Source organism: Syzygium oleosum, unplaced genomic scaffold, assembly GCF_021117445.2.
Source record: "Syzygium oleosum isolate NSW1041296 unplaced genomic scaffold, Sole_v2.1 Sole_v2.02, whole genome shotgun sequence".
Classification (NCBI taxonomy): Eukaryota; Viridiplantae; Streptophyta; class Magnoliopsida; order Myrtales; family Myrtaceae; genus Syzygium; species Syzygium oleosum.
This window is the reverse complement of record NW_026607486.1, coordinates 10,238,406-10,251,442: the sequence shown is the minus strand read 5'-3', so window position 1 is coordinate 10,251,442 and position 13,037 is coordinate 10,238,406. Positions and strand designations below refer to the sequence as shown.

The 13,037-nt window shown below is 42.3% G+C and overlaps 2 protein-coding genes across 2 annotated transcripts; one reads left to right on the top strand and one right to left on the bottom strand.

Moving 5' to 3' along the window:
• Window positions 1-2,617: 2,617 nt before the first annotated feature.
• LOC115689954 (5'-methylthioadenosine/S-adenosylhomocysteine nucleosidase-like) lies at window positions 2,618-6,854 on the bottom strand. The gene is made up of 8 exons (XM_030616167.2): window positions 6,586-6,854; window positions 6,385-6,448; window positions 5,795-5,886; window positions 5,552-5,658; window positions 5,163-5,237; window positions 4,618-4,692; window positions 3,462-3,554; window positions 2,618-3,161 (listed from the first exon to the last, which is right to left on the bottom strand). The coding sequence occupies exons 1-8, from the start codon at window positions 6,677-6,679 to the stop codon at window positions 2,964-2,966; spliced, it is 798 nt and encodes a 265-aa protein (XP_030472027.1). The 5' UTR covers window positions 6,680-6,854; the 3' UTR covers window positions 2,618-2,963.
• Window positions 6,855-7,185: 331 nt separating this feature from the next.
• LOC115689238 (uncharacterized) lies at window positions 7,186-7,979 on the top strand. The gene is made up of 2 exons (XM_030615236.2): window positions 7,186-7,312; window positions 7,669-7,979. The coding sequence occupies exons 1-2, from the start codon at window positions 7,186-7,188 to the stop codon at window positions 7,977-7,979; spliced, it is 438 nt and encodes a 145-aa protein (XP_030471096.2).
• Window positions 7,980-13,037: the final 5,058 nt, after the last annotated feature.

The following is a 13,037-nucleotide window of genomic DNA, read 5'->3' as shown; positions in this document are numbered from 1 at the left end:
ATGCCGATATAAACCTAATAAAATTCCTTTTTAATCTACGCCGACGTGCATCTGTTCCCCATTTCTTCGTCATAATATTAGCAAAGTGTATCCCACAATAATTGTATCGTTATCAAAATCGAACTCTTTAATCTTTTGTTTTTTTGAATGGGTGCCTATCATGTCCGTCATGTACTTCCAAACTTTTGGTAAAAAGATGGGGAGAATTTTTCATGAAAATTAGGTTAATTAGCTTACTACACCAATCTGTGGTTATTATCTTAAATAAGCGGGACCTCAATTTCTTTTTAGCGATTTTCGTTGCAAGATTTATGAAAAGGAGAATACGCTCGATGAATATCCAACTCATCTCGCTAATAGAGACAAGAAGTACATCTAGATTGTAAGAAAGTACCAAGTTTTCAGACCGCAACGATAAAGTAATTAATGTCTTTTGCGTATTGCGTAGTTTCTCCTCTCCGCATGTTTATAAAAAGGGAAAATACCACCAAAATCTTTAAAGGGTCACGTTTTTTCTACTTCCACTATGGCTAAAACATTACCTCTTATAAGATTTTGACAATATTAGCCTTTATAGGCCCCACCTTTTTTAAGAATTCTTCGTTTGCTTTTCTTTTTTCTTTTATCTCGCAGGTCCACTTTCCTTTTTCTCATTTATTTCTCTTTGTTCTCTCTCTTTCTAAAACATTCTTTTCATGTCAATAATCTGTGTTGAAGCCCAAATTTACAAAAACCTCCTCCTCACCCAACTAGTCATCTTCCATCTCCACTTCTTCAACTCAAAGTTCAATCCTAAGTAAAAAATCTCATGTCTCTTCACTCCCATTCCATCACTTTCGCTCTGTGTTATTCATTATCCCATTTCGCATCAAACTCTTCGATTGACCGATCATGAAAACAAGAAAAAAAAACCCCATTAAAGATTCAAATAGAGGAGTTGAAGCTCTGCCCAAAACCTCATCAAGTTCATGAAAAATGCCCGCTTCTTTGTCTTTTTCTTCTTGGTCCTAATTGTCACCTTCATTGCCAATTCGCCATTACCTACCTGCCTTCAAATATATGGCTCGAATCTTCCACCGTCTCATTAAGTTATTTATGCAAAACGAAAATGTGACTGGCAAGGATTTGCCCCTCCTCGCCCTCGCGGTTTCTCTAACTTCCGCACCCTTCTCAATTACTGAGCTATTGTCGTCGGTGATTGAGAGGACTGAAGAGGTGATTGTGAACTCAACTCTCAAGTCCGAGCCCATATGCGATGAGCCACCGTCAATTGTTCAAATCCTTGTGTTCTCATAGGCATTGAGTTCAATGCGGGAGCCTTTAGGTCTATTGTGTTCATGGGTATCAAATTATGGTTAACAATTAAAAAACCGATTAGTGCGATATTGCGGGGACAACAAGTGACAAAGACAGACCACAAAAGAGAGTGTTCTTTTTTTTCTTTTTACAGAAACCATCAAGGCTTGAACCATGATCAGAATTAAGAGGGAACGGAGAGAAGGAATGGAGAGAAGGAACGAAGGATGAGAAAAATGAGACCCACAAGAAAAAATAAAGAAGAAAACAAATGGGACACCACAGCCAAGCAAAAAAGGATGCTTAAAAAAGATGGGACCACATAGGTTAAGATTGTCAAAATATTGTGATAAGGAGTGTTTTAGTCATGGTAGAAGTGGAAAAAGCGCGGCCCATTTTAAATTATGTAACTTATGATAAATTTACCTTGAACCTTTTTTTGTGACCCAAAAAACCTCAAACTATACCACTTGTGACAAATTTATCTTAAACTTTTTTTTTTACACAAAAAACCCCAAACTATACCACTTGCGACACATTTACTCCACAATACTTTAGCCTATGGGAATTTTCGTCTTTTTTTTTTCTGTTTTTTTTTTCCTTTTTTTTTTCTTTTCTTCTCCGGTGAGGGCAGCCCGACGCCGGCGAGGGTCGCCCTCGCCAGAGTTGGGCGAAGTTGCCCTCGCTAGATCTAGGGTCGGGCAACTTCGCCCGACTCAAGCGAGGGCTGCCCTCTCCGGAGAAGAAAAGAAAAAAATAGGAAAAAAATAGAAAAAAGAAAAAGACGAAAATGCCCATGGGCCAAAGTATTATGGGGTAAATGTGTCACAAGTGGCATAGTTTGGGGGTTTTCATGTCACAAAAAAACGTTCAGAGTAAATTTATCACAAGTGGCATAGTTTGAGATTTTTCGTGTCATAAAAAAAAGTTCAGGGTAAATTTATCACAAGTGACATAATTTGAGATTTTTTGTGGTATTTTCCCTTATAAAAAACAAATATTATCCACTATACACTTTTATTATGAGAAAAATAGAAATTCAGTATTTTATTCTAATTTTGTTAAAGGCACGAGTTTGCGTGTGATAGTTGCGACTTGTGAATGCCTCATGAGACCCACATGGTATAAAGATCTAGATGCGTTTGGCTCATCACCCGGTGTTCCTAAGAATCTCTCAAAGCGCAAGTAGAGTTCATCTTCAGCCTGGAACGCCTGCGTTTTCGAGCAGTATGATGCAGGACAAAGTCCGAAAGGGGTCAATCAAGAAAAGGGAATGTCAAAGCCGGGCGGGCGATTCCATTGCTTAAACTGAAGAACATGATTACTGTCATAACCCCATATGACTGTTGTCATTTTAAACATTACTGCAACCGAAACCACATAAATGTCCCAAATGCAACTTGTACAGATGATTCAAGACAATAAGTCCGCCCGGTGTATAGCAAATGATTCGATCGACCAGGAAGATTTTGACGTACAAATGATTCCATGGGTCTCGCGAAAAAATCAAGTCCGTCATGTCAAACATGAAGCATCTAGTAGTACATATCCTGCGCACACCGTCCTCAGTCCCCCTCAACTTGCATAGCTGTATGAAGCTGAATTCCAATGGGCGCACGTTAATGTCATCTACATACAAATCGATAAGTTCTACATTGATCGATGCCTCAGAGCTCAGAAAGGCACTTCCCGTTGATGAATTCGACAACTTGAGAGACTGTCTGATCGAGGGTGGCAGTAACCGCCGCCAAATTTTGCAAGAATTCCTCCGCGGTCGGTTTGTCACCGTCCACGATGTCGGTCACTGCTTTTACAAATATTGCAGGAACTTTCAAGATATCGGCTACATAAGCAACAGCTGCACCCTACATTTTCAAACGTTGGTTAAAACTGTTAGCAAGATGCCAGGCCTACAAGAAATTAACAGATTGAAAAAAAAAAAATTACAAACGATTCTGATGTGATGTTGGTCACGGGTACACAACAGCAAAAACATCTTTATAGAATGACATATAATCATAAACCAAAACCAAAATGGTCAACTCTAAGACAATTGCCATGCTATATGTCAGAAATTAATAGCATGTGCTTACATAAGTTTAGTTGGTAGCAACTCTTAGCTATCCATTCATGTGTAGACAGATAGAAAGGGAATAAAAGAATACCTCCATATCTTTGATTGTTGCGTCATTTGCAAAAATTGATGCTTCATCATGTTGGGACATGTCCAGAGAGTCTCCAGTCGACAGCTTGCCAACCTGAAAGACGCAGAAAATTAATGAAGCTGACTCTACTCTGATATAACCCACAAGAAACAGAGATAAGACCATATACGTGCAGCATCTCTGATGCAAGTTCGTTTCAAAAGTCAAATGCATTATGGAGCACAGAAACTAGATGATCTTCACAGTTGCATACTGCTTAACAAAGGAAAGAGAAGCAGGATTTACCATATTGTGCAAGTGAATGCAAAGAAATCTTGACTATGAGGGATACAATTATAATAACTCTACTTTTGAGAAAAGAGTAAGTTAACGAATAGCTCTAAATTAGCCAAATAACATTTAAAGATAGAAGAATCCAAAAGTTAAACTCACATACAGCTAACGATATTATCTAGTCTAGCAAGAAAAAATGCCTCATTAAGCATTCATGCAGAAATAGAAATGCCCTGGTTGGTAAAGCAGCCTCCAGGCCCACCAGAAAGTAAGGATATAGGGTGAAGAATGTCTTGTTTCGCCAACAAACCCATCCTGAGGGACTTGCACTACGAGTATTGTAGAAGCACCATTAGCGAAGCTACTAATCATAGAACCACAGGCCTAGGGAGCATCAAGTAGGTGACACCTCCTGTGTCTAGACATTAGACAATATTCCAAGAAACAGTAAGGAGATACTTTTGCAAAAATTAAGTAGTAGGACCCACGGAAAACTGCCAAAAAAATAGTCCTCAAGGTGATTTCCAGTAACTTGATCAACTTGACATTTTCCTCTTCACTGTCAACCTCTGATCAACATCAACAGCGAACTACAGTTGATTGAAAGAAAAAAAAATGTAACATGGAAAAGCTTACTTTGTCAAAGGCTGACACCCCCCCAAAAAAAGAAAAAAAAAAAAAAAACTAACCACGGGTTATCTCAGAAAAAATAGTATTCACAACAAAACTTTCTCTGGCTTGGCCATCCAGTTAGCTGGGCCATTTCCTTTTATGATTCAAAAAGTCCAGACAAACTCAATTAAGATAAGAAAAATATATTCACCAAGCAAATGGTTCTGAGGTTTTAAGCAAGAGATGTCTATCAATCAAGGCATGGAATTACCTTCAAGTTGAGCTCTTTTACAAGATTTGGTGTTGAGAATGCCTGTCGCAACCCAACTCCATACAGATCAAAAACCTGCAGAAGACATTGGAGGCAGAAACGCAGCTTGAACTATATGTTTCTGACCAAGAAAAAAGCTAGTATTCATATCAGCATGAATGTTCATGGACCTAGCACCAAGACAGAAAGGGAATATATGCACACGAGAAAATTTGCATTTACTAAGCAAAAAAATCAGGAAACAATTACCTTACCAAAAAAAAAAAAATCAGGAAACAAGAGGTAAGGCACGTAAGGCAGAAAAGCAACTGAATAAACAGCTCACGCTTGTCTTTTTGACATTAGGACCTACTACATACTCAAAGACACTACGCTGTACAAGGAAAGAAACATTGATAAACAGCCTAATACTATGCGCTGTCACACAACTGACACCATTTTGTCAGCACCAGCAGAATGTCAAATGCTAGAAAATGAGATCCAAATAAGCATTTTATCAATTAAACATAACAAACATGACGCCAGTATAATGAAAAATGACTTACAGGGATAGGTATTCTTCTATCGTGGAAAGCAACCTCAGATGCCAGAAACACATCGCTGATGCTTGCTCCTTTAGCCTGTGGCAAATGGGAATTAACACGAATTAGTACGCTGCATGCTATTGGAAATGTAAACTCTGAGCTGAGGAAAAGTTCAGAAGAAAACAATTTAGGTCTAAACTGGAATTCATACATGCTATACAATTAAATTCTTAGTGGCCTTCTTCCAACACCTAGATGTCTAAATAGGTAAAGAGGGGAAAGCCAAATAAATGAAACCATATTTTGGCTGGACTGTACCAACACCAATGAATTGCAAACCCAGTCACTTTGGACTAATATGAATAGGATGCTACAACCATTTACAACTCCTTCAAAGCAAAAAAAAAAACCTTGAAGCCACCAGCGGTACCGGCATTTATGATTAGGTCAGGCTGCAATGCCTGAACAGAAGCATAAGTCACCAGGGATGCAGAAATTGTGCCAACACTGTCGACCCCTGTCAGCATTACAATGTATCAAACACAAAAAGATATATACTATAAGCAAGTATTACAAAGCAAAAGTCCCTCAAGTCAAATTACTTTTTGCAAGTAAAACGATTTCTTTTTTAGGAACACAAATAAACTACGTACCAAATGAAGGATCTTTTCCTGGCCAGATCAAATTTATATTCAAGTCTTTGTAAGTACCATGGTAACGAACCCAAGGGACGCCCTTAGGGAACCTGTAGCGTGTCGGATCCACATATCAAACTTAATGCAAAATATCAAGCAAGCAAGTAATGCCCCAAATAAAGAGAACTTGAAAACTTAGCAACTCAAAAGATCCAAAATCAATCTCTTGAACGACTCAAGAATCGCCCATACCATATTACTCCAAGCAGAGAGATAAAAAGACCATATACTTGCAGGTTAGTTTCTGATCATCCCGACGCCCGGCAAAAGGTTTTGCCTTTTCCATTCTCTAATTCCCTTGAGATGCTTTGCTTTTCAGCCTCAACCATAAACCAGGCCCGAATCGACAGGTAACGTTAAACGACCCAAAAACTCACAGTGGCAAATAGTCGAATACAGAAGCGACAGAAACGAAATCCCAACATTTTCCACACCTTAAACAGCATTCGACAGTAACACCACAACTCCTGAACGCCCACTATTGATCGAAAAGAAAAAAAAGCGCACTGAACAAGCGGCAAAAACCAGCAGCTAATCAAGAAACTCACAAGGACTCTCGATCCTCGACGAGCTGGAACCTGTTGACCACCGGAAGCGCTTCAGTCTGCATAGCTGCGCACGCCCCCCCACACACCCACCCGAAAATCCAACCAAAGGAAGAAACACCCAAGAAAGCAACACGCCATCAATTACCCAGCACGAAACGGATTCCCACGGGCAGCAACGAAAAGGGGAAACGAACGAGGTACCGATCACGACGACGACGGTCGAGACAGGGCGCTCCTCGGCTCCGGCGGCCGCGGTTTCCTCCGCAGCGCCCGATCCGTCGCCGTGAGGGGCCATCAGGGGGGAGATCTCTCGCCGCTCTCGCGCGGGCGAAATGGAACAGGGATTGGCCTGCTTCTGTCGGGGGCGATAGAGATCACGGAGGAAAGAGAGAGAGAGAGAGAGAGAGAGTAGTAGTATGATTGAGGGACCGGATAGGTATTGTTCTTTCGGTTAATGATGTCGTACCGTCAACTTTTGTAAGGAATCTACCTTATTTTTCTTTTTAAGAAGTGTCGCCGCCGGTGATCGTCCTGCACGATAAAATAGTCAAATATCTGATGACGTGGCGTTGATATCGATAGAAATCAGGGGACGTGATTTAACGCGACTCTAAACTTGTTGACTTTTGAATTGTTTATTTTTTTTTTTTTTGGATGTTGGCTCTTTCTCTCTTCCAATCACCATGTTGGTGGTGATCGTCACCGTGTTCTATTTCTCCTTTTTAACTTGAAACCTCACGTGAGCCAAATCAAGACCCACAAAATTTGATATCTCCCACCGATGCAAAACTTCGAGCGGCCATGCCCGAGCTTGACACTGGCATGGCCGGCCGGGAGCCGCCATGGTTGGGCTTGATGAAGCTGGCGCGGTCATGGCTCTCGGAGGTCAGTGGAGGTCCAGCCGTCAGGGCTGAGATTGGAAGTTCTAGTAAGTTTTTGTCGATCCACAAAGTGCAATGTTAGACTTACAGAGCAATTTTTGTGGAACTTGAATTTGGGAACAGAGCCGCTTGGTATTAGGAAATGACGACGAAAAATCACAAACTCAACGAGTACACACGAACACAAAAAACCCCCCAAGAAAAACCACGAAAATCTTAACAAACACCTTCCCTTCGTGAACATGCCGAAACCCTAGTGCTAGCTCTGAATCATGGCCATGGTTCAGGAATCGGCGGTTCCGGTTCGTGGCCATGTATGAACCGGTGGTTCCGGGTCGGTTCTGGCCTGTTCCGGTTCGTAATTTAAAAATTAATAAAATAAATTATAAAATAATAATTGCAGGCCTGGTTCTCCGTCGGTCGTCGCTCAGGCTTCGCGGCCTTGGCCACGGTGGCGGAGGCGGGGTTCAAGGCGGCGAGGAGATGAAGCGGGAGACGGGGGCAGTGGCGAGGGGGAGAAGGAGGGGGACGGGGACGGGGAGGAGGAGCGGGGGGTTCTCCTCCTCCGAGGGCTGGGCGGGGTCGGGAGGAGGGGAGGAGGAGGGGGCGTTGGCGTCGGCAGCTGCGGCCATGGGCGGCGGCGGTGGCGGCGGGGGTCAAATCTGGGGAGACGGGGGGCGGGCGGAGGAGAAAAAGGGAGGAGGCACAGGATAGTGAGGGGGGAGGAGGAGGGGGCGTCGGCGTCGGCGGCTGTGGCCATGGGCGGGGGTGACAGCGGCGGGGGTCAAATCTAGGAAGACGGGGGGCGGGCAAAGGAGAAAAGAGGAGGACCGGAGGAGGCGCAAGGGAGAGGGGGGAAAGAGGGATTTGGTGGAGGAGGACTGGAGGAGGTGGACGTGGGTGGGGGTGGGAAAGTGGGGCTGCAGCAGCAGTTTTTTTTTTTTTTAACCGGGCCCGGAACCGCCGTTTCCGGGCCGGTTCCAAAATTATTGGAATCGGAACTGGGCCCGTAGGCCACGGGCCAGTTCCGAACCGCGGGCCCGGTCAACGGGCCAGTCCCGGGTTTGACCCGGGTCGGTTCCGGGCCAAAATCGGCCCGTGGCCATGTCTAGCTCTGATGAAGTGAAGTGAGTTTTTTTTCTCTATGGTGAAGAAGAGGGAAACGGAGATGAAGCGAAGCACGGCAAGAGGCGAAGTGCGATGAGCGGCCAGCAGTGAAGCGTAGATGCGAGCAAAGCGTGCGTTGGCGCGCAGTGGAGTGGAGTGGGTCGTTCGTGGGTGGATGGGTGGTTTAGAAAATATGGTTGAAAATATGGGTCAGTTGACATGTTTTTTTTGGGCTTTATCCGTTCTCTAGCCCATTTTAGGAAAAAGTGAATTATCCAAATAAATTTGGATTTCTAAAACTGAGTTATAAAATGGGTACATGACCCATTTTGTCGGGCCTAAGTTAAAGTCTTGTGGAAATGTGCTGACGATGGCTGCAACAAATGTTAGTGCTTGCTTTTTGTACCTCGTTCTCTATCTATTTTTTCAATTTTGGAGGCTGAGTTGGACCGTTATATACTTTGAGAACATGTCTATATGACTTCTTGCATGTTTTTCCAGAGATTTGTCAAAGCATTGTTCTTCCTTGTTGTGAGTCTGGATGTGGCGAAAAACTTTGATTAGAAAATTCCTTTTATAATTATAGTATTGTGAGCAAAATTCCGAGATTTTCGTTTCCTATAGTTCAAGCAAATAAAACAAGTGATCATGACCACAAGCTCGAAGAAGCTCGAATAGCTATGACCACGAGCTTGATGAAGCTCAAGCAGTCATGGTCAAGCTAGAGAAAGCTCAAACAACCATGACCAAATTCATTGAAGCTTGAGCGCCATAACCACGAACTCGAAAAAGCTCTAGTGGCTACGACTGAGTTTGACGAAACTCGAGTGACCATGGCCATGACCCTGAACAAGCTCTAGCGGCCATTGCTGAGCTTGAGTAGCCATGGTCATGAGCTTGAAGAAGCTTCAACCGCCATGACTCACGGTCGAACCGGATGAAGCTCAAATAACCATGGCTGAGCTCAGCAAAATTGCAGGGGCCATGTTTGAGCTCAACGAAGCTTGAGCGGCATGGCTGGGACCTCAAATATGCTCTACTGCTACGGCTCCGAGCTCCAAATCTCTCTCTCTCTCAAATTCTTATGTTGGCTGATGCAGGGGAATACGTGTACTTCGACACCAATCTCAATAATCTAGTTGTTCAAAAATCAACTGACAATAGAAAAATTATAATGGAATGACTAAGGATGGCACATTTTTAAAAGTATAGGGATAGTTCTAAACCAAAAAAAAAAGGTTAGAGATGGTTTGAATATTTTCGAAAAAAAATAGAGGGACCAATGGTGACATTTCATCACTGTTTGTTGCATGGCAAATTGTCACAAGCCCTTTGTGAGATCCTTGATCCGGGTTTGTCCACAGCATATTGTCCATGGCCGCTTGGTTGACCACACGTCAACATATCGTACGTGTACGGTATATGAGACATTACATATTGTTATTATTTTTCGTAATTTCTACATCGTGCCATCTAAAGCAACTGTAATGTCTACTCATATTAGAATAGATAATATCTAAAAGCTCTTTAGTGAGTTCAACTACTCAAACTCTACTATTCCGATAGTCCCTTTATATTTATTGCTGGCACCGTTGATTAATAAACCTTAGTAGGATATGTTCTTATTAACTGTTTTCATCCTTTCTTTTTCACAAACAATCTTGCGAACTGCGTGTGCCTTAACATCGGAGCATTGCTCACCTAAGTCGGCTAGTAGACCTCTTAAATGGGTCTTAAAACTCATATATGACCATTTTAAAAAATAAATGGATCAATATAATTTTGAAGAGCCCATCTTAGATGAGTCTTAAAGTTTTAAGCCTATCATAAATAGGTCTTAATGGATTGAGTGTGGAACCCATTTCCAACCCACTCATTAAGCCCGCCCCCTTTTTATAAAAATATGTTTTTAAAAAATTGAATTTTTTTATTTTTCTTTTTTATTTTATTTTTTTCTTTCTCTTTTCGGTCGACGGCTGGCGACTGGCCACAGGCCACAAGGGAGGAACGACCTCGCCACAGGTCGGCGAGGCCTCGGGCTCGCCGGAATCGGGTGAGCTCGACCTCGCCGGAATCGGGTGATCTGGCGAGACTCAAGGTCGCCGATCTGGCGAGGCCTTGGCCTTGCCGACCTTAAGCGAGGTCGAGCTCGACCTCGCCAAATCCAGCGAGCCCGAGGCCTCGCCGATCTGGCGAGACTCAAGCTCGAGGCTCGTTTGAGGCTGGCGAGGCCTTGGCCTCGTTAGATCAGCGAGCTCGAGCTTCACCGGCCTCCGGCGAGCTCGTCCTCGCCCATGGCCGGACGCCGACTGTCGTTGTGGCCGGCCACCAGCCAAAAATAAAGGAAAAATTAAAAATAATTATAAATTGGATTTTTAAAAAATTTAAAAAATATTAAAATTTAAAAAATTAAAAATTGCATTGTATGAAAATGTTTTAGTAGTATAATTTTTAAAAAAAGTCATAAGAAATAAGTTTTCCTATATTGAGTTAAATATAGAAGTGTTTTAGCAATATGGGTCGGGTTGGGTATGAGTTGGGTATGGGTCGGGATAATTACATTATAAATAAATAGGTCATAAACGGGTTAATGGGTCAATTTGGGTCGGACCATTTATGACCCGACCCAAATCCAACCCGATCCATCCGTTTGACAGGTCTATCAACTAGCATACTACCCGTGACTGCCACATGATCCTTTGAGCTGGGCCACGGCTCGAACCATGACATTTGATATTAGAGTTAAGTTATGGCGAAAGACTTTGGAATCGTGGTCGTGACCAAAGATCGAAAACGGATTAAGGATTAGGAGACTAAGTTGAATTTTCCTAAATGGCCTAGGGAAATCATTCACGGAACTCGATGAGCAGATCGAGTTCACTGAGGGATCACCTCATGCGATGAGTGATCAAACGGGTATTCTTAAGGATGATGTCCACCAAAGACTATGCGCGGACTACGCGAGGAGATAACACGACTAACTGCGCAAATGGTTGTATTGACGCAAGCCGTGGGTAGTGCACTTTGAGATGGGTAACGTGAAGGTGCCACACCAAATGCTTATTCGAGTATCGGAATGCTAAGCAGCTCGAGGATTGTCTATTTGACACGGGGCAATACTTTGGGAGCTTCGTTTGAACTCAAAGCAAGCCAAGGTAGCAACTGCTTCCGTGTATCTCTCGATGATGCAAAATTGCAGTTCGGGATCGAGCTCGACGCTTTGGCGGAGCTCAAGCACATATATATGGGATTGAGCTCGACGTGTGGTAGAGCTCAACTCTTACATCTACGTTCGAGCTCCCCACTATGAGCAGAGCCCGATAGCCAGATTTGAGGTCGACCACAAAGGAGCAATCGGAGCTCGGCCTAGATGGTGTCTAGCTCGAGCTGTGTAGCAAAGATTGTTGACTTCTAGGGTGTTAACACTTGATTTTTGGCCCATTTTTCAAAATTTCCTAAAACTCACAAAATTAGGATTAGGAACCTTGACCATCCTTATGAACCTATTTCTAAACCAATTTTTTAGAATTTTCGTAAATTTTTTCTTATTTTCTTTTGGCCAAAATGAGTGAAAAATAAAAAAAAATACCAAATGGAACTAAAAAATTCCACAAAAATAGCCATTAGCGTTCTTTTAATTCCAATTTCATCACTGCAGCTTCAATTTTGGAAAAATTTAGTTGGGAATATGTTTTTCCCAAAATTGGGTAAATGTATACCCTAATTGAACTAAAAATTCAATTGAGTCATTTTTAGGCCATAGTGTCTTCACAACAATTGATTCTCGGACTTGAATTGCATATTGGTCAGTCCAATTTCACAATTTAACAAAATAATTGAAAAGCCCCAAAAATTAATTGAAAATTAGGGATTTTAAGACCCAAATTGAGAATCTCATTCAATTTGAAATTTTCGATCAAGACCCATACCTTCCCTAGGGTTAATAAGCCATGGGTAATTCAATTTTGGCATCAATTTTGCTCAATTAGGTCATTTGGATACTGAATTGAACAAAAACCCTATTGATCGAAATTCAAATTTGGGAATTTTTTTGATTAAATTGTGACAAAAATTAGTACAAATCTCATATTTGGATGCAAAATGTGTTGAGGAATCCAATTTTGGGGTTAAATTTACAAAATTAGGTCAAAATCAGGCTTAATTTGCGAATTTATACCAACCCGGGTGGTCTTCTTCTTTACCCGACTCGGCCCACACTTGGAAAAGAAGAAAAATATCTTCTTCAACCCACGTCTTCACCGATTTACCTAGGCTAATTGAGCACGTGATAAACGAATTTAACAGTTGGAGAATCTCCACCTGTTATCGGTTATTCATCACAACAAACTCTGAGGTCGGTTGGAGTGAGAATCCAGCGGGAAATCGAGCTAGAAAAAGAGAAAAAATCATTATCCAAGGACAGAACCTATTCGACAATATTCCCGAGAGAGAAAGAGAGAGAAAACTAGAGAGAAAAGGAGAGAGATTGAGAGAGAGTGTGAGTTGAGATTCCCTGACATCGAGTGATTGGCGCTTTTCCGTTTTTCCGACGGAAAAGCGCCGGCAAATCGATCCTGACGGTGAATCTCCTCACCGGAAGACCTGAAACAAAGCTGATTGCGAAGCCTTGTAAATCGGTCTCATCCGGTGGATTGTAGACTTTCC

Bases quoted from the DNA above. Each gene is read 5' to 3' on its own strand.
- LOC115689954 (XM_030616167.2), bottom strand. From the start codon at position 6,679: ATGGCCCCTCACGGCGACGGATCGGGCGCTGCGGAGGAAACCGCGGCC. The intron at 5,659-5,794 runs GTACGTAGTTTA...TAATGCTGACAG, and splicing joins AGGAAAAGATCCTTCATTTG to GGGTCGACAGTGTTGGCACA. The intron at 5,238-5,551 runs GTTTTTTTTTTT...CATTTGCCACAG, and splicing joins GTACCGCTGGTGGCTTCAAG to GCTAAAGGAGCAAGCATCAG.
- LOC115689238 (XM_030615236.2), top strand. From the start codon at position 7,186: ATGCCCGAGCTTGACACTGGCATGGCCGGCCGGGAGCCGCCATGGTTG. The intron at 7,313-7,668 runs GTAAGTTTTTGT...TAATAATTGCAG, and splicing joins GGCTGAGATTGGAAGTTCTA to GCCTGGTTCTCCGTCGGTCG.